The sequence below is a fragment of the Coregonus lavaretus genome (genome assembly GCF_964263955.1).
Source record: "Coregonus lavaretus genome assembly, chromosome: 39".
Taxonomy (NCBI): Eukaryota; Metazoa; Chordata; class Actinopteri; order Salmoniformes; family Salmonidae; genus Coregonus; species Coregonus lavaretus.
Genome location: NC_140026.1, coordinates 28,409,622 through 28,434,181, shown reverse-complemented (window position 1 = coordinate 28,434,181; position 24,560 = coordinate 28,409,622). Strand labels below are relative to the sequence as shown.

The following is a 24,560-nucleotide window of genomic DNA, read 5'->3' as shown; positions in this document are numbered from 1 at the left end:
TACAGGGGCAGTATAGATAGGGGCCTTTATTTGTGGACTTTGTAACAGGCTGTCAGACACTTCCAGCTGTGAGCACCTTATGCTGATCACACACTCCCTCTCTCTTTCACCATGCACTCCCTGAGCACTCCTCATACCCCACAAATCACACAACCCCCACACACCATCTCACACCTCAAAGTGTGGTGTCTCTTGCTCAGCTTGTCTGTCCTCAACCCTTTACCTCTCCCTCTCGCTTCAACCTCACCCCTCTCTCCTCTCTGTGTTTGAGCACTCATCCTCTCGCTGTATGATATTGTCCTCCACAACCTCTCCCTCTCTCCAGTCCTCTTCTCATTCCCTCACTCGAGTATCTTCCTTCAAGTTTTCCCCCACCCTTCTTTCTTTCTTTCTTTCTTTCTTTCTTTCTTTCTTTCTTTCTTTCTTTCTTTCTTTCTTTCTTTCTTTCTTTCTTTCTTTCTTTCTTTCTTTCTTTCTTTCTTTCTTTCTTTCTTTCTTTCTTTCTTTCTTCTCTCTCCCCACAATTGTCCTCTCCCCAATGTATCCTTCACTTGAGTTTCTTCCCTCTACCTGCTCCCTCCCTCCCTCTCTCCTCACAATTATAAACTGAGAAAATAATGTTTTCCATTTTGTCTTTCCTCCAAGTTCAGGCTACAGCTGTGTCTGCCAAGGTGGAATTTCAGGCTTCTTTCAAAAAGTGAGACAGAAGCTTAGGTAGGATTCCCAGAAAAAACCCCAATAACAACCCAAATACTATTTCTTCACAAAACAGACAAATTGGCAAGTGTATTGCATGAGTCTTCTGTGAATAAATAGAAAAAGCAACCCCATCGGTTCCTATTCTGATACAGTTGAAGTCAGAAGTTTACATACACCTTAGCCAAATACATTTAAACTCAGTTTTTCACAATTCCTGACATTTAATCCTAGTAAAAATGCCCTGTCTTAGGTCAGTTAGGATCACCACTTTATTTTAAGAATGTGAAATGTAAGAATAATAGTAGAGAGAATGATTTATTTCAGCTTTTATTTATTTCATCACATTCCCAGTGGGTCAGACGTTTACATACACTGAATTAGTATTGGTAGCATTGCCTTTAAATTGTTTAACTTGGGTCAAACGTTTCGGGTAGCCTTCCACAAGCTTCCCAAAATAAGTTGGGTGAATTTTGGCCCATTCCTCCTGACAGAGCTGGTGTAACTGAGTCAGGATTGTAGGCCTCCTTGCTCGCATACGCTTTTTCAGTTCTGGCCACACATTTTCTATAGGATTGAGGTCAGGGCTTTGTGATGGCCACTCCAATACCTTGACTTTTTTGTCCTTAAGCCATTTTGCCACAACTTTGGAAGTATGCTTGGGGTCATTATCCATTTGGAAGACCCATTTGCTACCAAGCTTTAACTTCCTGACTGATGTCTTGAGATGTTGCTTCACTATATCCACATAATTTTCCTTCCTCATGATGCCATCTATTTTGTGAAGTGCACCAGTCCCTCCTGCAGTGAAGCACCCCCACAGCATGATGCTGCCACCCCCGTTCTTCACGGTTGGGATGGTGTTCTTCGGCTTGCAAGCACCCCCTTTTTCCTCCAAACATAACGATGGTCATTATGGCCATCAGACCAGAGGACATTTCTCCAAAAAGTACGATCTTTGTCCCCATGTGCAGTTGCAAACTGTAGTCTGGCTTTTGTTATGGTGGTTTTGGAGCAGTGGCTTCTTCCTTGCTGAGCGTCCTTTCAGGTTGTGTCGATAAAGGACTCGTTTTACTGTGGATATAGATACTTTTGTACCTGTTTCCTCCAGCATCTTCACAAGGTCCTTTGCTGTTGTTCTGGGATTGATTTGCACTTTTCGCACCAAAGTACGTTCATCTCTAGGAGACAGAACGCGTCACCTTCCTGAGCGGTATGATGGCTGCGTGGTCCCATGGTGTTTATACTTGCGTACTATTGTTTGTACAGGTGAACATGGTACCTTCAGGCGTTTGGAAATTGCTCCCAAGAAATCAGCCAAGGATGAGGTCTTGGCTAATTTCTTTTCATTTTCCCATGATGTCAAGCAAAGAGGCACTGAGTTTGAAGGTAAGCCTTGAAATACATCCACATGTACACCTCCAATTAACTCAAATGATGTCAATTAGCCTATCAGAAGCTTATAAAGCCATGACATCATTTTCTGGAATTTTCCAAGCTGTTTAAAGGCACAGTCAACTTAGTGTATGTAAACTTCTGACCCACTGGAATTGTGACACAGTGAATTATAAGTGAAATAATCTGTCTGTAAACAATTGTTGGAAAAATGACTTGTGTCATGCACAAAGTAGATTTGCCAAAACTATAGTTTGTTAACAAGACATTTGTGGAGTGGTTGAAAAATAGTTTTAATGCCTCCAACCTAAGTGTATGTAAACTTCCGACTTCAACTGTACATAGTGTATTTCCTTTCTAATAAGAGCTGGGGAATTGGGTCTCATTGTGATAGCCAAGGCAGGGGGAAAGAGGAGGTGGATTTTCAGCTTGTGCCACCGAAGAATGTCTGTGATGTAAATCGGCTGATTGGGTGAACATGGTGGAGCTAACTATATAGATGAGATGCCACAACAACACACAAGATACCACTCCGGATGTGACTACAATACAAAGAAGTGCCAGTCTAATGCTAAAGAGGAAATGCAGGTAGTAGAGGCAATCAATTCCCTGAACAAAGGAATGCAAAAAGTTAGAGGATAAATCATACAGATGTCTGCAAGTTTTTTAAGCAAACCAAAAATCTATCCATCTACTACTGCTAGCTACTATTCTAATCGAAGTGGTTCTAGGCAAGTGTTTCAGCCATAAGAGGTGTAGTAACCTATTTGGTCTTCTAAAACAGCCTTGATAGATTTCACAGGAGTCCTGTGTGATTTGTGATCAGGTATGAGAAGGTGTGAGAGACTGGAGAGAGGGGGCAGGCAGCCAAAGTGGGACCTGACCCAGTAACCTACAGTACAGTCCCACCCAGCCAATCCGTTTAATACGCTCAGGAGATGGCTAAGCCAAGAAATGTGACACTGAGAATAATTAAGGGGAGGTGTGTGTGTGTGTGTGAGTGTGTGTGCACATGCATTTTAAAGTGTGAGAAACAGAGAGGTTGTGTGTGTGTGTGTGTGTCTTTCTACCTTCCTGTACATGCGAAAGAGAGGCGTGTGTGTGTGTGTGTGTGTGTGTGTGTGTGTGTGTGTGTGTGTGTGTGTGTGTGTGTTGGAGGGATTACAGACTACGGTATGTGAATCGGTGTATCCCTTTTCATTTATATTCAATCAAAAAGTATTACTCCTTCCCCCTTTCCTCTTACATTCACACTTACAGCAAAGTAAGCCGAGAGAGGAGGGTGATGAGATGAGTATGGGCATATTGACCCGATGTTTATACAGAAAGCCAATGTTATAGGTCACTGTGAGTCGGGACACTTTATAATGTCTATCTACATGAAACAGAAGGCAAGAAATCATTAGGATGGGAGGAGAATGTACAGTGACATTCAGAACATCTATCTGGTTCAATAGGATAGATAAGGCTATACAGGGAATACTGTAGCTGTAGCTCGTGACAGTAAGAATAAGGACTGGATTTTGAAAACCATCTTACATTTTTTGTTTAGCAGTGTGACCTTCGCTTAGAGATGGAGAGCTGTTGTCAATATGTAAACCTTCCCCCTCTCCTCACACAAACATAAATACAATGGGTTAATACAGACAAACTTCAGAAGCCCTCATGCACGCACACCCACACCAGGGTTTCCGTTAGGAAAATGTGACACCGGACAACGTGACCAGGAAGATTTTAATTTAACGGCCATTTGAGAAATTTACCGGACCCATATGCATTGGGTGCATAACCCATTATGGCATCTGCCCACCGTGCTCAGGATGACAGAAATCACATTTCAATTATGGTAATTCATCTAAACAGAACATGCAACTCCTATAATGAAATGTTTGCCTAAATGTAATTCTAGGAAAACACCATTCTAAACAGCACACCTGATGTGAGCGGTTCCATATGTGACAGAAATGAAAATCTCAGTTTGAAACTTAGAAAGAGGGGGAATCTAAAGATGCAACAACTAGGATTGTGCCTTTGGCTTCTGGACAAAAAATACATTTGATATGAAAACCAAGAGAACAGGAGAGAAATCCTGGTTTCAATGCCATATGACATTTCTATTGTTGGATTTTGCCTAAGCTACTTTGAAGCAAGGTAAGACATGCCTCATAATATGTAGTAAAACATTCAGGTTTCAAACAATTAAATATATGTTTTCAAAATGCATACTGCCTCTAGCTCACATTGCAAAGTGGTGGGTGACGTGCTGATGATAGCCTGCCTACTGTTACCTATGCACTTGAATGGTGAATGACAGGCATGCTTCAGTTACTAGTTGAGAAATAAAAATAGTAGCTCTTTTTAATCGTGGCCATCAAAACTATTTTTAACACGTGATTGCATTTACAATTGTTGTGCAAAAGCACTTTTCACTCCAGCAGCAACGAGCTGAGGTGCTGCAGTAGCAGTTCTAGCGGTGTCTGACAAGTGATATTTAGCTCAAAACAGGCTCTGTATGCTGTGCGCTTGTGATACATGCATACATGATGACTACCGAAAATACACACACCCCAATTTAATTCAAAAATGTTGCTAATTAACCTATAGACCAATACGCATGTCGGTCAAATTAATTTACGTCAACAGATATTTCTATCAATGAATAAAAAGCATTATTTTGCAATGGGATTGTTTTTTCTCCCGGTCAATTTGGCCGGCAACAATTTATCGGCTTTTCATATTTTTTTATCTGTCGAAAGCAGTCTAATGGAAACCCTGACGCGCACACACACACACACACACACACACACACAAACACACACAAACACACACAAATGCTCCTACTCACCTTTTAATCATCCTACAGCATTGGCACCCCATCTGGCCAGCTGGTCAGTGAAGCTGTGAAGGGACAAAAAGCATTTTGTTACTAAAAAAGCAAACTTAAAATGATAAATAACCACTCCAATGTAGAAACACAGAGAAAGGTTAGGGGCACCACGCGTCAATAACTCTAACGACAAGCAAGGCCCCATCAAACCTGGGTGACATTTTCAATCAGTGACATTTTCTTTAAACCCCAGATGATAGAAAGGTTATATCCCAGACTGTCTGAGCAACACACTTTCAAGAAGTCTAAATGTATTGATCCAAGAGTTCTCTTCTCACCTGTCCTGTGACATAGAGGTAGGCTTTGTTGAACTATCGGGAGGATTTGAACCTCATAGGTCAGGTTTAGACTTGGCTTGCCCTCTGTGTCCATGGTGACGCCTGAGCGCTGTGTTCAGGGATGATGCAGTGTGTCTGTCTGAAGCGCTGATAAAGCTTTGGTATTCAGCCATCACAATTTTTCTGTGTGTGTGAAAGAAAGAGTCTAACATTTCTTTGCCTGGATAAATAATTAACCAGAGAGTATTGAATGGGTCTGTCTGCTAGCAAGAGAGAGATGGAGTAGCAAGGACACATTATCTTTCTCCCCCAGCTTTGGTCTTTACTGAGAAACAGAAAAAAAGTGAAAAAAAATCCAATGACCCCTTGCACATCTTAAAGGCACTGACTTTTTTTTCTTTCCAAGAGACAATGTGGTGCTTACGGACAGCATTATGACATAAATAAACATTAGTGTGAAGTAAGAAATGATTAAGATATAAAGACAATGAATTGTTGGCATTCGAAATTGTTATTCACATTGATATTCACTTCAACTGAAACAAGTAACAATATATGTTACAGGGTTATGTTTACCTATACAATAACACAGATATTTTTTCTTCTTCTGTTGCATCATGTTTTCCTACAATGTTTCCTACTGAACATGACCCAGGACTGATAGGTCAGGGGCACAGCAGGTTTAAAAGGGCTTTGGACCGTTTGATAGAGAGATCCAGTCAAATGCCAGGGATGGACGTGTCTATCACTTAGCTAAGCCTTCAATTGGGTCATTAGCTTCAGCCAATCCCCTCAATGACACCTGTTGGGTTGTCGGAAAGGAGAGTTCTCTTGATCGTCTACACAATTTTAAAAGTAGCTTCCTTCTGCATGTCCTCTAGATATTTAGTGTTCTGAAAACATTTGGGAGATGAGTATATGAGAATCCCTACCCATTTTTTTTTTTTTACATCCAGTTCTCTGAAGTCAGTGCAGGTGCAGGAAAAGAAACAAGTAACCTTGCTCTGGGCTTTGGGAGATAATAAGTCAATATTCCCATGTGATTTAGCTATGGCATAAACAGCACAATTCTGTGATTTGACCCACCTTTAATAACCGCCAAGATCACACTAAATCAGTACTAAATCAGTACCAAAAACATATAGGGCTCTATTTCCGGCTGGTGTTAAACCAGCGCAATTGTCAAACGCATGCTCATTTGCAATTTCAACCTGTTAAAGCCGGCACTCTTCTATTTTCAAATCATAGCGCCATAATTGGTAATTTACCTCTCTTAAATGAGTTCGCTTGAGGTGGGAAGGGTGGTAATATCTGAGGTGTGTCCTTAAAAACATGTGCCAGTGGCAATCTCAGTATGCGCTGGTGGGGATATTTATGAAGGCAGTTTGTTTTGTCATGCCCAATGCATTTGACAAGTCGTCAAGACTATCGATAAAGGGTTTTGGCTCGTGAGACCGCTTTGAAATAAATCTTAATCACCAAAGCTTTATTAAAATATCAAGTTTGGCAACAGCAAAACAGTGATAAAACTCTTTATTTTAGCCAGCTCCTGTTATTATTTTATGTATGTAAAAACCCCTCCATGATGTAGGCTATATTCCCATCATGGAACGAGAGATTAGATAATTCGGTGACACTCGTATTTAGAAAAATGTATCCCGTACATATGACTACCAAAACTTGAAACTATTTTCCCTTAACAATTTCTTGTTTTCTGTTTTGTTTGATTAAAAAACCCTTAATCTACTATAGCGAAAGCTGGTTCAGCAGCAATGCATCTGGTGTCGTTCTTATGCTGGCTATGCACAAGTAGCTGTTCATAAATGGTTTCTCAATGGTCTGCTAGTGACGCTTTTGCTATATGCTTTCGCATTATTCACAATTCACACACTGTAGGCCTACCTGCAGTCAGGGCCGGCGTTATTGGCAGGCCTTAGTGGGCCTGGCCCGCCCTATCATACAGTGGGGAAAAAAAGTATTTAGTCAGCCACCAACTGTGCAAGTTCTCCCACTTAAAAAGATGAGAGAGGCCTGTAATTTTCATCATAGGTACACGTCAACTATGACAGACAAAATGAGGAAAAAAAATCCAGAAAATCACATTGTAGGATTTTTAATGAATTTTTTGCAAATTATGGTGGAAAATAAGTATTTGGTCACCTACAAACAAGCAAGATTTCTGGCTCTCACAGACCTGTAACTTCTTATTTAAGAGGCTTCTCTGTCCTCCACTCGTTACCTGTATTAATGGCACCTGTTTGAACTTGTTATCAGTATAAAAGACACCTGTCCACAACCTCAAACAGTCACACTCCAAACTCCACTATGGCCAAGACCAAAGAGCTGTCAAAGGACACCAGAAACAAAATTATAGACCTGCACCAGGCTGGGAAGACTGAATCTGCAATAGGTAAGCAGCTTGGTTTGAAGAAATCAACTGTGGGAGCAATTATTAGGAAATGGAAGACATACAAGACCACTGATAATCTCCCTCGATCTGGGGCTCCACGCAAGATCTCACCCTGTGGGGTCAAAATGATCACAAGAACGGTGAGCAAAAATCCCAGAACCACACGGGGGGACCTAGTGAATGACCTGCAGAGAGCTGGGACCAAAGTAACAAAGCCTACCATCAGTAACACACTACGCCGCCAGGGACTCAAATCCTGCAGTGCAAGACATGTCACCCTGCTTAAGCCAGTACATGTCCAGGCCCGTCTGAAGTTTGCTAGAGTGCATTTGGATGATCCAGAAGAGGATTGGGAGAATGTCATATGGTCAGATGAAACCAAAATAGAACTTTTTGGTAAAAACTCAACTCGTCGTGTTTGGAGGACAAAGAATGTTGAGTTGCATCCAAAGAACACCATACCTACTGTGAAGCATGGGGGTGGAAACATCATGCTTTGGGGCTGTTTTTCTGCAAAGGGACCAGGACGACTGATCCGTGTAAAGGAAAGAATGAATGGGGCCATGTATCGTGAGATTTTGAGTGAAAACCTCCTTCCATCAGCAAGGGCATTGAAGATGAAACGTGGCTGGGGTCTTTCAGCATGAGAATGATCCCAAACACACCGCCCGGGCAACGAAGGAGTGGCTTCGTAAGAAGCATTTCAAGGTCCTGGAGTGGCCTAGCCAGTCTCCAGATCTCAACCCCATAGAAAATCTTTGGAGGGAGTTGAAAGTCCGTGTTGCCCAGCGACAGCCCCAAAACATCACTGCTCTAGAGGAGATCTGCATGGAGGAATGGGCCAAAATACCAGCAACAGTGTGTGAAAAGACTAACAGAAAGACTTACAGAAAACGTTTGACCTGTGTCATTGCCAACAAAGGGTATATAACAAAGTATTGAGAAACTTTTGTTATTGACCAAATACTTATTTTCCACCATAATTTGCAAATAAATTCATTAAAAATCTTACAATGTGATTTTCTGGATTTTGTTTTCTCATTTTGTCTGTCATAGTTGACGTGTACCTATGATGAAAATTACAGGCCTCTCTCATCTTTTTAAGTGGGAGAACTTGCACAATTGTTGGCTGACTAAATACTTTTTTTCCCCACTGTACCTCCTTGCCCTTCCAAATAACATGTACAAATATTGATAATTTATTTGACCGAGACGCGCGCTGACATTCTCAGATAAAGCATCCGAACGAGCGAAACAGCGCCCCTCTGTCTCAGTATGTGTAGCCCATGTATCTGCTGCTGTCTGGACAAAAAGAGTATGGCATGTCATACTCTTTATGTCCAGACAGCATCAGATACATGGGCTACATATAATACGACAGAGGGGCGCTGTTACGCTCGCTCAGATGCTTTTTCCGGTGAGATAGTTTCGTCCACTTGCGAATTGAACTGGGATGTAGTGCTGCCCTAGCGCGGGGGAGCAGCGCAGAATACATGAAGCTGGTAAAAATATTTCTAAAAAATGAATTTGGATAAATTAATTTAATAAAGTATTTAATTGCTACTAAAATTCCATGAAAATGATAGAGTGGTACAGACTCTCACTCTCTGAGGCTGATGTGTATCCTCACAAAACCGCTGGCCCAGATTGCATACCTTGGCTAGTCCTCAGTGTGTGCTGACCAGCTGGCGGTGTCTTCTCGGACATCTTCATCCTGTCCCTCTCCCAGGCAGTAGTCCCCGCCTGCTTCAAGGAGACCACCATGGTCTTAGTGCCCAAGGTGACATGCCCAAATGACTATCGCCCACATCGCACTCACCCCGGTCATCATGAAGTGCTTCGAGAGGCTGGTCATGGAAAATGTATTGGGCCGTAGCGCTGGGGAGCGGCGCAGAATACATGAAGCTGGTAAAAATATTTCTAGAAAATGTATTTGGATAAATTCTAAATAAATTATTTAATTTCTACTAAAATTCCATGAAAATGATAGAATGACAAGGTAAATAAATATGTAAGCTATAGCAGCCTATATGTAGGTAAATGGTGGTTTCTTCCATATCTTCTCGCTACTGGTGGTGGCATGAATGATGAATACCTATATAGACAATGCCTTCATCAAACAACACTGTTTCACGACGCATCAGTGACATGGCGGGAGATGTTTTGAAACAATTACTGCTTTGCATACAAGCCAGTGAATTCTATGCATTACAGCTGGACAAGTCAACAGACGTGGCGGGCCTGGCACAGCTCCTGGTATATGTCTGTTACGTTTATGAGGGGTCAATTAAGGAAGACATCCTCTTCTGCAAACCACTGGAAACCAGGACAACAGGAGACAATATTTCTAAAGTACTGGACAGCTTTGTGACAACAAATGGACTTTGGTGGTCAAGATGTGTTGATATCTGTACTGATGGCGCAAAAGCCATGACAGGGAGACATAGTGGAGTGGTAACACGCGTGCAAGTAGTTGCTCCCGACGCCACTTGGGTACACTGCAGCATCCACCGAGAGGCTCTTGCTGCCAAGAATGCCTGACAGCTTGAAATAATTTTTGGACACTACAGTGAAAATGGTTAACTTTGTTAAAGCAAGGCCCCTGAACTCTTGTGTATTTTGTGCATTATGCAATGATATGGGCAGCGACCATGTAACACATTTACAACATACAGAAGTGCGCTGGTTATCAAGGCGCAAAGTATTGACACACGGGTCTTTCCATCATTGTATGATTTTTGTGTACAAATGAACTCAAGCTTACGGACAATGTCAAATGTGATTTAGCGAAGCGCCTGAGTGAGCTGGGTGCGCAATTATGCAGGTACTTTCCCGAAACGGACGACACAAACAACTGGATTCGTTATCCCTTTCATGCCCTGCCTCCAGTCCACTTACCGATATCTGAACAAGAGAGCCTCATCGAAATTGCAACAAGCGGTTCTGTGAAAATTGTATTTAATCAGAAGCCACTGCCAGATTTCTGGATAGGGCTGCGCTCAGAGTATCCTGCCTTGGCAAATCACGCTGTTAAGACACTGATGCCCTTTGCAACCACGTACCTATGTGAGAGTGGATTCTCGGCCCTCACTAGCATGAAAACTAAATACAGGCACAGATTGTGTGTGGAAAATGATTTAAGACTGAGACTCTCTCCAATACAACCCTACATTGCAGAGTTATGTGCACCCTTCTCATTAACCTGTGGTGAGTTATTCACAATTTTTGATGAACAAATAAGGCTTTATATGTAAGAGGGCTAAATAAAGAGCAAAATTATTGATTATTATTATATTATTATTTGTGCCCTGGTCTGATAAGAGCTCTTTGTCATTTCCCACGAGCCGGGTTGTGACAAAAACTCACACTCATTCATATGTTTAATAAATGTATTGTTTAGTGTGTGTGTGGCAGGCTTACAAAGATGGCAAAAAACAACATTTGAGAGTGCGCTGACCCTGGTGCTAGATGGGGTACGCAGCTGGTGGTTGAATGTTTGAAGGGATAAAAGTTTGGGAACCACTGGTGTATGCAGACAAACTGATCTACCACACAAATCTTATCATCACACCAACGAGATCTAGGATCCAAATTCACTGCGTGTCTGCCTTGATGTTCATATAACTCAGAGGACCCCCTCTTGCGCAGTGGACCCAGATAGATATGTGACCACATGGTTAGAGTGCTGTCCTTTCAGCACCACGATTCGAAGGGCGCTCAAATCGCTTAAAATAACCCTCAGGTTCTGTTGCATACGCCTAATAGTCCTACTCATCAATATTATTATTACAAATAGGAAATTATCACTTCTCACAATGGTGCTCCTTTAGTAAAGTTAGATGAAAGTCTCGCAAGATCAAAATGATGAATTAGTATTTTACATAATAGAACCGCATATAATAGCATAATGTAGCATAGTAGGCCTATAATATGTTACACCAAAAACACATCCTCAGTCATTCTTTATCTAAAGCTGAATAGTCAAATGTAATTCCTCATGCGGCCAAAACTCTACAGCGGGCGCCACTAGACAGGATATATGCTTTGATTGAAACAAAATATGCATACAAGAAAGGCTAATAGTTTGTAAACACCATCTGCTTTAATTCACTCACAAAACAGTAATTCAAGAAGATCTAAAAACATATTCCCATGAAACTTATTGGCATGCAGTTTGGACATTTCACCGGTAAAACGTGAAGAATTATCATTCACAATTGACAGTTATGATGGCCTGTTTTGAAATAAGGTATGTTTAACTTGGTGTTTGAGGGTATTAAAATTGAAAATGTTATTGAGACTGTGTGTGGGCACAGGCAGATGTTGCATTGGAGGATGCATTTTATGCATAGGCCTATTCTACAATGATACTCAACAGGCTACATCTCTCGATACAAACTTAAATTGAGAAATGACATCATTTAAAAAATGTATTTTGCACTCCCTCACCTAAAAAAAATTGTACTATATCACTGGAATTGAAAGAAATTGCCGAGTGCACAGTGCACTGTTCGGATGCTGGGATTATTTTGAACATTCTTGCAAATATAACCAACTTTTTGAAGTGATTTGTTTGACAATCAGATGAAAACATCATGACTGGTTATGTTCATGCATGCCACATTAAAAGGTAATACATTTTTACAGTTAAATTAGTCTTTACTAAAAAACGATTTCAAAAATGTGCACATGCAAGTGTAAGATGTCCCATGAAAAAAACGTGCCCCCTTATTGGAAATCAAATGCCCATCCAACTGATTCGTTCTGGCGCTCCATTCGGCTTGTATTCATCCCTATTTCCAAAGAGCACCTCTTATCCGGTTACCAAAGAAACGTTCCTCCTAACATAGGCTTTTCAACATTTTCTGTCCTATAACGCCATATCAAAAGGTCTAGACTATATCTTGCTTATTGAGAATGTGTCTCACACATACATTACAATTTACAGGAGCCTAGCATTTTTTTTTTGAGAAGTGCGATGTGTAAAGGCCTATACTCGTTGAAGCCAATTACAATGTTCACTGTCAACACTCCAAACATACAGCGCATTCGGAAAGTATTCAGACCCCTTGACTTTTTCCACATTTTGTTACGGTACAGCCTTATTCTAAAATTGATGTATTTTTTTTTTCTCATCAATCTACACACGGTACCCCATAATGACAAAGCGAAAACAGGTTTTTAGAAATGTTTGCAAATGTATTACAAATAAAAAACAGAAATAACTTATTTACATAAGTATTCAGACCCTTTGATATGAGACTCGAAATTAAGCTCAAGTTTCTCTGTTTCCATTGATCATCCTTGAGATGTTTCTATAACTTGATTGGAGTCCGCCTGTGATAAATTGGACATGATTTGGAAAGGCACACACAGTTGACAGCACATGTCAGAGCAAAAATGAAGCCATGAGAGAAGGAATTGTCCGTAGAGCTTCCAGACAGGATTGTGTCGAGGCACAGATCTGGGGAAGGGTACCACTTTTTTTTTGAAGCATTGAAGGTCCCCAAGAACACAGTGGCCTCCATCATTCTTAAATGGAAGAAGTTTGGAACCACCAAGACTCTTCCTAGAGCTTGCCGCCTGGCCAAACTGAGCAATAAGGGGAGAAGGGCCTTGGTCAGGGAGGTAACCGAGAACCCGATGGTCACTCTGACAGAGCTCCAAAGTTCCTCTGTGGAGATGGGAGAACCTTCCAGAAGGACAACAATCTCTGCAGCACTCCACCAATCAGGCCTTTATGGAAGAGTGGCCAGAGGAAAGCCACTCCACAGTAAAAGGCACATGACAGCCCGCTTGGGAGTTTGCCAAAAGGCATATAAAGACTCTGAGACCATGAGAAACAAGATTCTCTGCTCTGATGAAACCAAGATTTAACTCTTTGGCCTGAATGCCAAGCGTCACGTCTGGAAGAAACCTGGCACAATCCCTATGGTGACGCATGGTGGTGGCAGCATCATGCTGTGGGGATGTTTTTCAGCGGCAGGGACTGAGAGACTAGTCAGGATCGAGGAAAAGATGAACGGAGCAAAGTTCAGAGAGATCCTTGATGAAAACCTGCTCCAGATTTATTATGATCTGAATTCCTTTCTCATCTTCAGTGGTGTGTGTTACACCGGAGGCACATTGCTGTGTGTTTCAGTGTCGAAATGTTCTCAGTCAGAAGCCTAGGGTTAGTGTTGTTATTTACAATACAGGGTCTTTGGCCTGGCCATGGGGCAAAGTCAACCAGAGCTAGCTAGAGCAAACATTTCACAAATATCACTGTGTTGAGGAGCTGGGTCAACCACTCTCTTTACTGTGTGTGTGTGCGCTTCCGTGCGATTACCCAGTGGATGACCCTATTCGCATGATAAAAATATATTTCCTTTCTCATTAATTCATCTTTTAAACCCATTATAACGCAAATTGTGCTTCTGACCATTAGTTTTGTGTCTCTCCACTTGCCACAGTGATCTCAAACCCATTGATAGCCCATTCTGAGAGGACAGAAGTACCAATCCACATGTTTCAGTGCTGTTCAAAGCTAGAAGCGATTCATTGATGGGTGAATCCTCCTCTTGCTAGTCTCTCTCTCTGCTAACCTCAACCAGAGCCAACAGTAATCAGAGCATGCTGTATGAAAAATGTATGCACTCACTAACTGTAAGTCGCTCTGGATAAGAGCGTCTGCTAAATGACAAAAATGTAAATGTAAATGTAAGAGCGTCTGCTAAATGATTAAAATGTAAAAAATGTAATGCTAACGCCAGATGGTCTCGTTCAAAACAGATAAACATATACCTGGAAATGGTTGTCATGATATGTTCGAGAAAATGCTTGTTGTTTCCATTGAAATGAGATAGGGATGGGGGATATTTGCAAAGCAAAACCTGTTTTAGGTACATTGAGGAATATACATCTTCAGTCACAGGCTCCATTACAAAATGTGGTGATGATGTTGTACCCACAATAACAATCCGGACACACCCCAACCAAAAACCCTGGATGAACAGAGATATCCGTACCATGCGGAGAGCCCGTACTGCAGCATTCAATGTCAGCAGAACGAACCCCGATGACTCGGTGGCGCGTGCGTGTACAACGCAAGCAGGTACAAGCTGCTTGAAATGGACCAACAACACCACCACTCTTGTCAAGAGGGCGCCCTCCAAGTACTCCCGCTGCACTATCGAGAGTGTCCTGACCGGTTGCATCACGGCCTGGTAGGAGAATTGCTCAGTCCACGACCGCATGCCCTCCAGCAGGTGGTGAAGATGGCCCAGTACATCACTGGGACCATACTCCCACCCATCCAGGACATCTACTCGAAACGGTGCCTCAGGAAGGCCCGCAGAATCATCAAGGACCCCACACATCCCAGCCACATTCCGTTCACTCCCTTACTGTCGGGCAGACGCTATCGGGGCATGAGGTCTGATACCAACTCACACACAAAACCACACAGATATACACTCATCCACACACTCACGCACGCACGCACGCACACACACACAAACACACACACATACATTCATCCTATACACACATCACAATGTTGGATGGTGTATACCATGTGTATCCTGTACATACAACAAATAAAACTTGTAACTTCAACTGTGCTTGATTGAACTTGCCTTTCTAAATGAACCAAAAGAAAAGTCCCCAATGCGCAAACTCAACCCACCTGGCACTCCTGGCGGGCTTAAAGCAAACGCTGAAAGTATTTGAACGTTTTCAAATAGTCTTTGAAAGCAGGTCTGCCTTGGGCTAACTAAGATGCTCCGCTGAGCAAGAGAGAGACCCTGAGAATATAAGTTAACTGAACCGTCCTGTTAAACAAACAGTAGCCTATTAGCATTTAGAGTACCGGGACCACTCCCAAGCATGCACACTCTGTGGTAATTGTTGAAGGAAGCAAAACTAAAATACCTGCTTGGACTTCAGGCCTCTGGTTGTGAGTAGGTATGAGTTACTTCTGTTACCTGAGGTTGACTATAACTAGGCTACAGTACACACCCAACTCCAGACCTTGGGGGCCAGAGTACGGCTAGATTTGGATTCAACCTATTTAACTCAGAGATGGTTACTACTGTAACACAGTCTGATACTGAAAGGGAAAGATTAATATCAGCAAACACCGCAGCCCTCAAGTACTGGAGTTGTGCACCACTGACCTAAAAGATAAAGACTGACAGACAGACAGTACACCAGAAGAAGGAGAACTAGGGAGGGATGAGTGAGCAACAGTCACTACTGTCAATAAAGAGCATATTATTACACCACATCAATACTCCCTCTTCATAGGTCCCTTGGTAACCAATAACGGCAGTCTTGGAGTTACATTTACATTTTAGTCATTTAGCAGACACTCTTATCCAGAGCGACTTACAGTTAGTGAACACATATATATATATATATATATTTTATTTTTATTTTTATACTGGCCCCCCGTGGGAATCGAACCCACAACCCTGGCGTTGCAAACGCCATGCTCTATCAACTGAGCTACATCCCTACCGGCCATTCCCTCCCCTACCCTGGACGACGCTGGGCCAATTGTGCGCCGCCCATGAGTCTCCCGGTCGCGGCCGGCTGCGACAGAGCCTGGATTCGAACCAGGATCTCTAGTGGCACAGTTGGCACTGGGATGCAGTGCCTTAGACCACTGCGCCACTCAGGAGTATCAAAAAGTATCAAAATGACCAATCATTGTTCTCCCGTGGAGAACTTCCAACGGCATAATGAGCTTCGGATTTCAATCTGTGTGTCAGATAACTATCATTGATTCCAATATTGGTCTTTGTTCTTCGGCGGTAATAGCATTTTATCTGCATTTTATGATTGTGTTGCCTAGTACTGTTTCTTACGATATGAGATGATAAAAAGAAGATTAAAAAAGAGGGTGATAAAAAAACTCCAGGCCTATCACCTTTGGCAGAGCCCATACTCCTAGTCGTTTTCCTTGGGAGGAAATTGAAATGTTCCATCTTGGAAAAGTAGGCAATAAAAGTTGGATTGCTGCAGATTGTTCCTTAAATGTGAATCGGATTAAAATCGGGGGCAAGCCATCGCATTGCCAGTCAGATCCATTTGAGAAAAGCCAAGGGGAATAAGTTTTTTTTTCTTCTTTTTTCTGGATATAGGCTTCACATATGGCCTGAAGCTAGGTTTCAGCCCAAAGTATTGAACTGAAAAGACACTAGCCGGTTTAATCTTTACATGAAAAATGAGTGTTCCGTCTCTCATATCTAGAGATGCCTGATGGTCTGTCTGTTACAAAAATACTGCAGGCAAAGTGACGTAAGACATATACACTGTAGTTATATACTTTGTGGATAGTTTGATTACCTTTGATTGTGTGTGTAGTATAATAAACACCATGATAGTTGTTGACTTCAAATTGATGTCGAGTTGTTGATTTAACTTTTCCATAAGTGTGCCTCGCACAACCAAACCCATCACAATCCTCAGTCACTTGGAGATAATTCAATGTTTTCCGTTTTGTGATTGCTGTTCTTATCTTAAATAGGTGAAAGCCATCCACCATATCTATTACACTGCACATTCATGTTGATGGTCTAAACATTGCACCATACCAAATAAGACCAAATACAGGTAGCATAATGTACAAAACACAGGGCTATAAGATTTATTTTTCATGTTATGATTATTCATCAGAATAGTTTACCTGAGAGATAGATGTTGAATATCAATCTCTGAAACTCTCCTCTGAGAGCTTATTTAATTAAACACTGGGGATCCGCTAGCATTTGGCCAATGATGGGCAATAATATAAGCTGTAAAAAGTCTGTATCTCAGTCTCTCCACTGTAAAAGAAAGCTACAGTATCAAACAAAGAAGAAGGGCCCTTTGACTATTCAAACAAAGAGATGGAAGACAAGAACAGAATGTTACTTCCTGGTGACTCCCGTAGACCTTTAGAAAGGTTGGCTTGTGGTAATACAATGAAAATACATACTGTAACTTCAGCGTTTTTTAAACACATAATGTACTGTGTGTGAGTGTGTGTGTGTGTGCTAGCACGCGTGCGTGTGTGGATGTTAATGTGTGTTAGTGAGTTTTTATAGGACAGCCCACCTTTTCTTCATAGGAGGACCATTTCGGACCCCTCTTATCAACTTTGTGGCGTTTAAGATCCTACGAAATGATTCAAAATCTATGCCTCACCCATTCATTCACTCTTATTCTTCTGCATTTGGCATTTGGCAGTTAGATGAGTGTGAGAGCTTATCAAGCCTATACTAGCTACAAGAGGAAATCAGTTGCAACAAGCTTTGCGTAGATTTATCTCGCTCTTGATAACCAAAGCACTTTCACAGAAAAGCTGATACTGTGACTGAATTAAGTAAACACAATATAGTAGTTTGTGATGCCATCATAATACGTTTAACAGATATAACGCCTCAGTCCAAAAGTCATCAGCCTACAGATTTTCTCGGAGCGAAATGCGAGCCATGAACACACAATGACACAGCATTTAAAGTGGGTTTATTTGAATAAGGTCAGGTAAGGCCAGATGGGTTACCCTGGTGCCCATAGCCATGGTGATGACTAAAGTACACAAAATGTGGTCTCATGAGATGGATTGCAATAGGACCTCATTAGATTATCAAATACACACAATATATAACGAGCACACATATCAGTATTGACTTCCAGGAAACTGAAATTAGTCTATAAAATTATTTTTGTCCTGTAAAAAGCTGTGTCAAGTAAAATTGGTGACTTTTAACATGATTGATGTAAGCTGTTTGACACTGACACAGCCCATGTAAAACTCACTGTCACTGAAATGTTACCAATGGCCAAAATCATGCAAAATACACTGGGTGATAACCATATGAAAAAAGTATACCATGGTATACTATGCTCTAAATACTGTAGTATTACTATATTTATATACTATAGTATTCACTGTAATGTTTTTGCGGAACTATACTATAGTATTCACTGTAGTGTTTTTGCAGAACTATACTATAGTATTCACTGTAGCGTTTTTGCCGACATTACTGTAGTATACTACAGTATTCTCTGTAGTGTATCTGCGGACTTTACTGTAGTATTCACTGTTTTTGTGGACATGACTGTAGTATACTGTACTAAAGTTTACTATAGTACAAACTATAATATATACTATAATAATTGCTGTAGTATTTTTGTGGATATTACTGTAGTATTTACTATACTGTATTTTCTTTTACTATCTTTGACATAGAAGTGGGGGCTTTCTCCTTGAGGAAACCTACTAGGCACATACTAAGAGGAAATGTTCCATAACCTGTAGGAAGGTATGACTGGAGTCTGAACAGATAGTTCAGCACTTCTGCTCTTTTCTATAACCTGTAGGGAACGCAATATATTTACATTTTTACATTTTAGTCATTTAGCAGACGCTCTTATCCAGAGCGACTTACAGTTAGTGAGTGCATACATTTTCATACTGGCCCCCCGTGGGAAACGAACCCACAACCCTGGCATTGCAAGCGCCATGCTCTACCAACTGAGCTATATGGTCTATACTATACACTATTGGTCAAAAGTTTTAGAACACCTACTCATTCAAGGGTTTTTATTTATTTTTACTATTTTCTACATTGTAGAAAAATAGTGAAGACATCAAAACTATGAAATAACACATATGGAATCATGTAGTAACCAAAAAAGTGTTAAACATATCCAAATATATTTTATATGTGAGATTCTTCAAATACCCAGGCTTTGCCTTGATGACAGCTTTGCACACTCTTGGCATTCTCTCAACCAGCTTCATGAGGTGCATTTCAATTAACAGGGATGCCTTCTTAAAAGTTAATTTGTGGAATTTCTTTCCTTCTTAATGAGTTTGAAGATAGCCCTATTTGGTAAAAGACCAAGTCCATATTATGGCAAGAACAGCTCAAATAAGCAAAGAGAAACGACAGTCCATCATTACTTTAAGACAAGAAGGTCAGTCAATACGGACAATTTCAAGAACTTTGAATGTTTCTTCAAGTGCTGTCGCAAAAACCATTAATCACTATGATGAAACTGGCTCTCATGAGGACCGCCACAGGAATGGAAGACCCAGAGTTACCTCTGCTGCAGAGGATAAGTTCATTAGAGTTACCAGCCTCAGAAATTGCAGCCCAAATAAATGCTTCATAGAGTTCAAGTAACAGACACATCTCAACATTAACTGTTCAGAGGAGACTGTGTGAATCAGGCCTTCATGGTCGAACTGCTGCAAAGAAACGACTACTAAAGGACACCAATAATAAGAAGAGACTTGCTTGGGCCAAGAAACACGAGCAATGGACATTAGACCGGTGGAAATGTGTCCTTTGGTCTGGAGTCCAAATTGAAGATTTTTGGTTACAACTGCCGTGTCTTTGTGAGACGAGGTGTGGGTGAACGGATTATCTTCGCATGTGTAGTTCCCACCGTAAAGCATGCAGGAGGAGGTGTTATGGTGTGGGGGTGCTTTGCTGGTGACACTGTCTGTGATTTATTTAGAATTCAAGGCACATATAACCAGCATGGCTACCACAGCATTCTGCAGCAATACGCCATCCCATCTGGTTTGGGCTTAGTGGGACTATCATTTGTTTTCAACAGGACAATGACCCAACACACCTCCAAACTGTGTAAGGGCTATTTTACCAAGAAGGAGAGTGATGGAGTGCTGCATCAGATGACCTGGCCTCCACAATCCCCCGACCTCAACCAAATTGAGATGGTTTGGGATGAGTCGGACTGCAGAATGAAGGAAAAGCAGCCAACAAGTGCTCAGCATATGTGGGAACTCCTTCAAGACTATTGGAAAAGCATTCCAGGTGAATGCTGGTTGAGAGAATGCCAAGAGTGTGCAATGCTGTCATCAAGGCAAAGGGTGGCTATTTGAAGAATCACAAATATAAAATATATTTTGATTTGTTAAACACTTTTTTGGTTTGATGTCTTCGCTATTATTCTACAATGTAGAAAATAGTAAAAAATAAAGAAAAACCATTGAATGAGTAGGTGTTTTAAAACTTTTGACCGGTAGTGTACATGTAGGTTTTTCACTCATGGGTGGCACAAATTTGGATATGGCGGATGGGAAGAGGTGGAGCACATGCAAATTGGATAATGTAGTATTACTATAGTTTAAAAAACGTAGTGTTTTTGCGGACATTACTGTAGTATTTAATATATTATTCTACAGTATACCAGAAAATTCTATAGTAAGCACTACACGGTCAAAGGATACTACAGTGTTTTAGTGTTGTCACGATACCAGTATCGCGATACTAGGAAGTAAAGAAGGAAAGGAAACAAAACATGAAGCGGACAACATTTCTTGAGGAAAACAGTCCTAATGTTGGAAAAAACAGCATTATGTTGTCACCCAGAGTCACATTTGTTTATTTTGCAAGCTATAGCACACAATATTTTACAAAAGTAGGTTTTAAAGGACCATAGAGTTTAGTATGCTTCATGTTTTCTTTTTTTGCCAAGGAAAATCTGGTATCGTAGTATTGCAATACTGGTATCATGACAACACTACAGTGTATTCTGCAGTATACTACAAAATGTGATAGTAAGCACTACACGATCAAGGGATACTACAGTGTGTAGTTTAGTATTCCGCAGTATACTACAACATTATATAGTTAGTACTACACGATCGAGGGATACTATAGTAAGTACTATAGTATTATATAGTAAACTGTAGTATTTTTGTATGTGGGTTGGGGTGGTGAGGTCACATAGACACAATGTTTGTGTGTTTGGTTGTGTGTGTGTATTCCCCAAATGTCCCTTTTAAATGGCCTTGGGCATTAGCTAAAAACAAACCTCTCTTCCCTCTCTCTCGCTCTCTCTCTCAAACTCTTATCAGCTTTTATTTTCACCCAACCCCACTACCCCCATAGTGCCAACAAACCTGCTGTTGGTCTCAGTACTGAGCCACTGAATAGGAAGTTACTCTATATACACTGATCTAAGGTCAGTTCAGTGTTCTCATCCTAAGGTTATGGGGGATGGTAAACTGAGTATGCCAAGGGCAAATGGACCCTGCGGACACTTCCTGGTGGTCACTAGGTTACAAGAGGGGTAAAATGGGTACTAGGACACTTCTTCTTCTTCTTCTTCAGCGTAAGGTGTTCTTAGGCAGGAGAGAGCCACACTGATCAACATTGCACTGATACGTTGCCTTTACCAACGACATTATGTCTCAGAGTATTTTCAACAACACCCACACCTATAAGGTCAGTTCTATGTGTGTACAGCAGTCTCACTACCTGTGAAACACACAATAGTGGTGTACTGCATGATCCACATATAGAAATAGCTAGGCCTAAATTTGGCAAATTGATGAGATTTGCAACAGCTGATAGATATGAAGTTCACATGGCATTAGGCACACATCGGAAAGTGCAAACAGTGGCCAAGGCTAAGCAAACAGCTTTTAACTGATTTACTAAATGGTCCACTGAATGGACCAAACCGATATTACTGTTCAATCATTAACTTTATTAACTGCTATTGCCAACATTAAATAAGACCTGCCCATTCATCACTGTTATTGGGGGTGAGCTCTGAATATTTTGATATCATAAAGGCCTACCATGTCACACAACGATCTATCCCTGTCTCTTTCCAGTCTCCAACTGAATGGCATTCAACAGGTCAATACACATGTTTGGCATATAGTTAAAGACAAATCCATTTTTGACTCACACAGCACACATACACACACACACACAGTTTAAACCAATAGCCTTAATTATATTGATTGGAAATTCTTAATTCTTTGACATCCATTATTCTCTTGTGTTAGTGCAGTAGTTACTAAAACAAAACGTATTTTATTTTCAATAACTGCATTTCCAAAGTTGATCTTATGAATTGTATCCATGCAAATATTGTTCAAGGATTTACATTTAACCATGGAAATGCGACGGGAAGCCTATGAAATTCGCGCAACAGGTGTGAAAACCTGCTTTGTGCGTGTTTGTAAATAATAGCCATATGCCTGTCATAACAACAACTACTGAACTACTACAACTTTCCACTGTTGTTGTTGTTCTCAATAAGTGACTTATAAACGTGTAATAACGTATTTTTCTAGTTATCTACTACTTGACAGGGTTCTTTGATTCTCTTCGCATGTTCGGTCAGAAGAAGAGGAGACAGAGAGAGACCTTACCTGTTGCGCTAACTGAAGTTGTGGGCACCCTTTCGCCGTAGGTATCAACAATTCACGGATTAGACGGATAGCAATTCACGGATAAAAATTCAAACCATCCGAAAAGTGAAGGTAGCATCTTCTGTTCATATTTGACTATGATAGCTCCTTTCCTTGTAGTGTTTGTTGCCGTCTGTCGCTCCGAAGGAAAAGTCCCCGGTGACTGCTGTGTCCCATGTCTCTGGCAAAGCACGGCTATTTGAATGTCTGAAGTTAGGCTAAGCAGGGCCTGGACTTGGGCTGCCTAGAGTTTGCATGGCGTTAATGAGCGATCATGTGACTCCGAAGTGCACATAAAACGTGAGCTGATGCACATCAACATTTACATAAGGTCCTATTAGGTGCTAAAAGAGTGTGCCTTTTTTTTTGTTCTATCTCATTTATCCACAGATAGATAATTGACCCTCTTTTATATGACAATGACACAGCCATCCCCTGTCACCTGTCACTAAACCTGTTCCATTGTTTTAATAAGATGCTCATCAGTAAGTTTTACAAATAAACAAAAACACACACAGATCTGCAGTTGATTATGCTGTCATACACTTTTTTTGTCAATGTGCCTGCTACACTCCAAGTTGTAGTTGGAGGCATGATAGGAATGGGTACAGTCTAAGTCTAGTCTGGATTTACTGACAAACAGGGTTAGGTTAACAACAGCCACTAGGGATTTGATCATGTGGTGGTGGCACTGGTGTGTGTGTGTGTGTGTGTGTGTGTGTGTGTGTGTGTTTCCACACAGGTGGTGAAAAACACTGAATATCAGATTTGGCTTGGCATCGATTTGGCATAGACACAAGACATGACAACAACAATAACAGGAAATGTGGGATGTCGAGTCCCTGGCGTCACTGCTTCAAAAGGATTGGCAGCGGTGGCACCCTCCCTCTTTCTCTCTCTCTCTCTCTCTCTCTCTATTATAGGTTTCTCTGTATCAGGATGAAAACAAAAACAGAGAGAGAGAGAGAGAGAGAGAGAGAGAGACACTATGAGCAAACAATAATTGTTTACATGACAAAACTGCGTCCCTTGTCGAGCTCCACCTCCTAAGAGAAATACTAGGGAGAGAAAATGCATGCTTGATTGGAATGGTGCTGTGGCGGCATCTATGTGAACTCACCTCCACCCAACCGAGCCTTAAATCAGGCACTCAATCGTAATGTCTGGTTTTGTAAAAATGCTGCTTTTATCGGTGGTGTTCCCTTCTTGTTCTTTGTTTCATAGAACGTACACAATCACTCTTATTCATATACATTTTGATCTATTTTACTGTCTGTGGACACACTGTGAATAATGAAATAGCCTTAAATTGGGCTTGATTGATGACAATATCTCAATGACATGTAGGATGCGTTTAGACAGGCAGCCCATTTTTTATCTTTCTTCCACTAATTGGTATTTGATCACTTCAGATATTTTCAATTCATGTGTTTTTCAGAGCTGGTTTGATTTGTCAAAAGACCAATTAGTGAAAAAAGTATCAGAATTGGTTTGCCTGTCTAAATGCAGCCACAGTAGACAATATTCTTGAAATGTACAGTATGGCTAGAATCCTCTTCCTATGTCAGACCTCTCTTTGACCTGATAATTGGTTTGAACTTGTAACTGCCTCATAACTGACAACTTGTATCTCACCTCATAGAATATGAATGGAACCCCTTATTTTTAAAGGATCAATCGTAA

General features: G+C 41.1%; 1 protein-coding gene across 4 annotated transcripts in view; it reads right to left on the bottom strand.

The window, feature by feature from the left end:
- Positions 1–23,481, bottom strand: part of LOC311113185 (uncharacterized protein) — a 28,451-nt gene extending 4,970 nt beyond the window's left edge. The window contains exons 1-3 of one of the 4 annotated variants that reach the window (XM_084156377.1): positions 22,839–23,481; positions 5,257–5,439; positions 4,937–4,989 (exon numbers count right to left, since the gene is read on the bottom strand). In XM_084156377.1, the coding sequence (XP_084012503.1) occupies positions 4,937–4,968 (32 nt within the window). In that variant the 5' untranslated portion in view covers positions 4,969–4,989; positions 5,257–5,439; positions 22,839–23,481. Of the gene's footprint in view, positions 1–4,936; positions 4,990–5,256; positions 5,440–15,577; positions 15,954–22,838 lie in introns of those variants that run through there. The other 3 variants (XM_084156376.1, XM_084156375.1, XM_084156378.1) reach the window with 3 other exon arrangements.
- Positions 23,482–24,560: the final 1,079 nt, after the last annotated feature.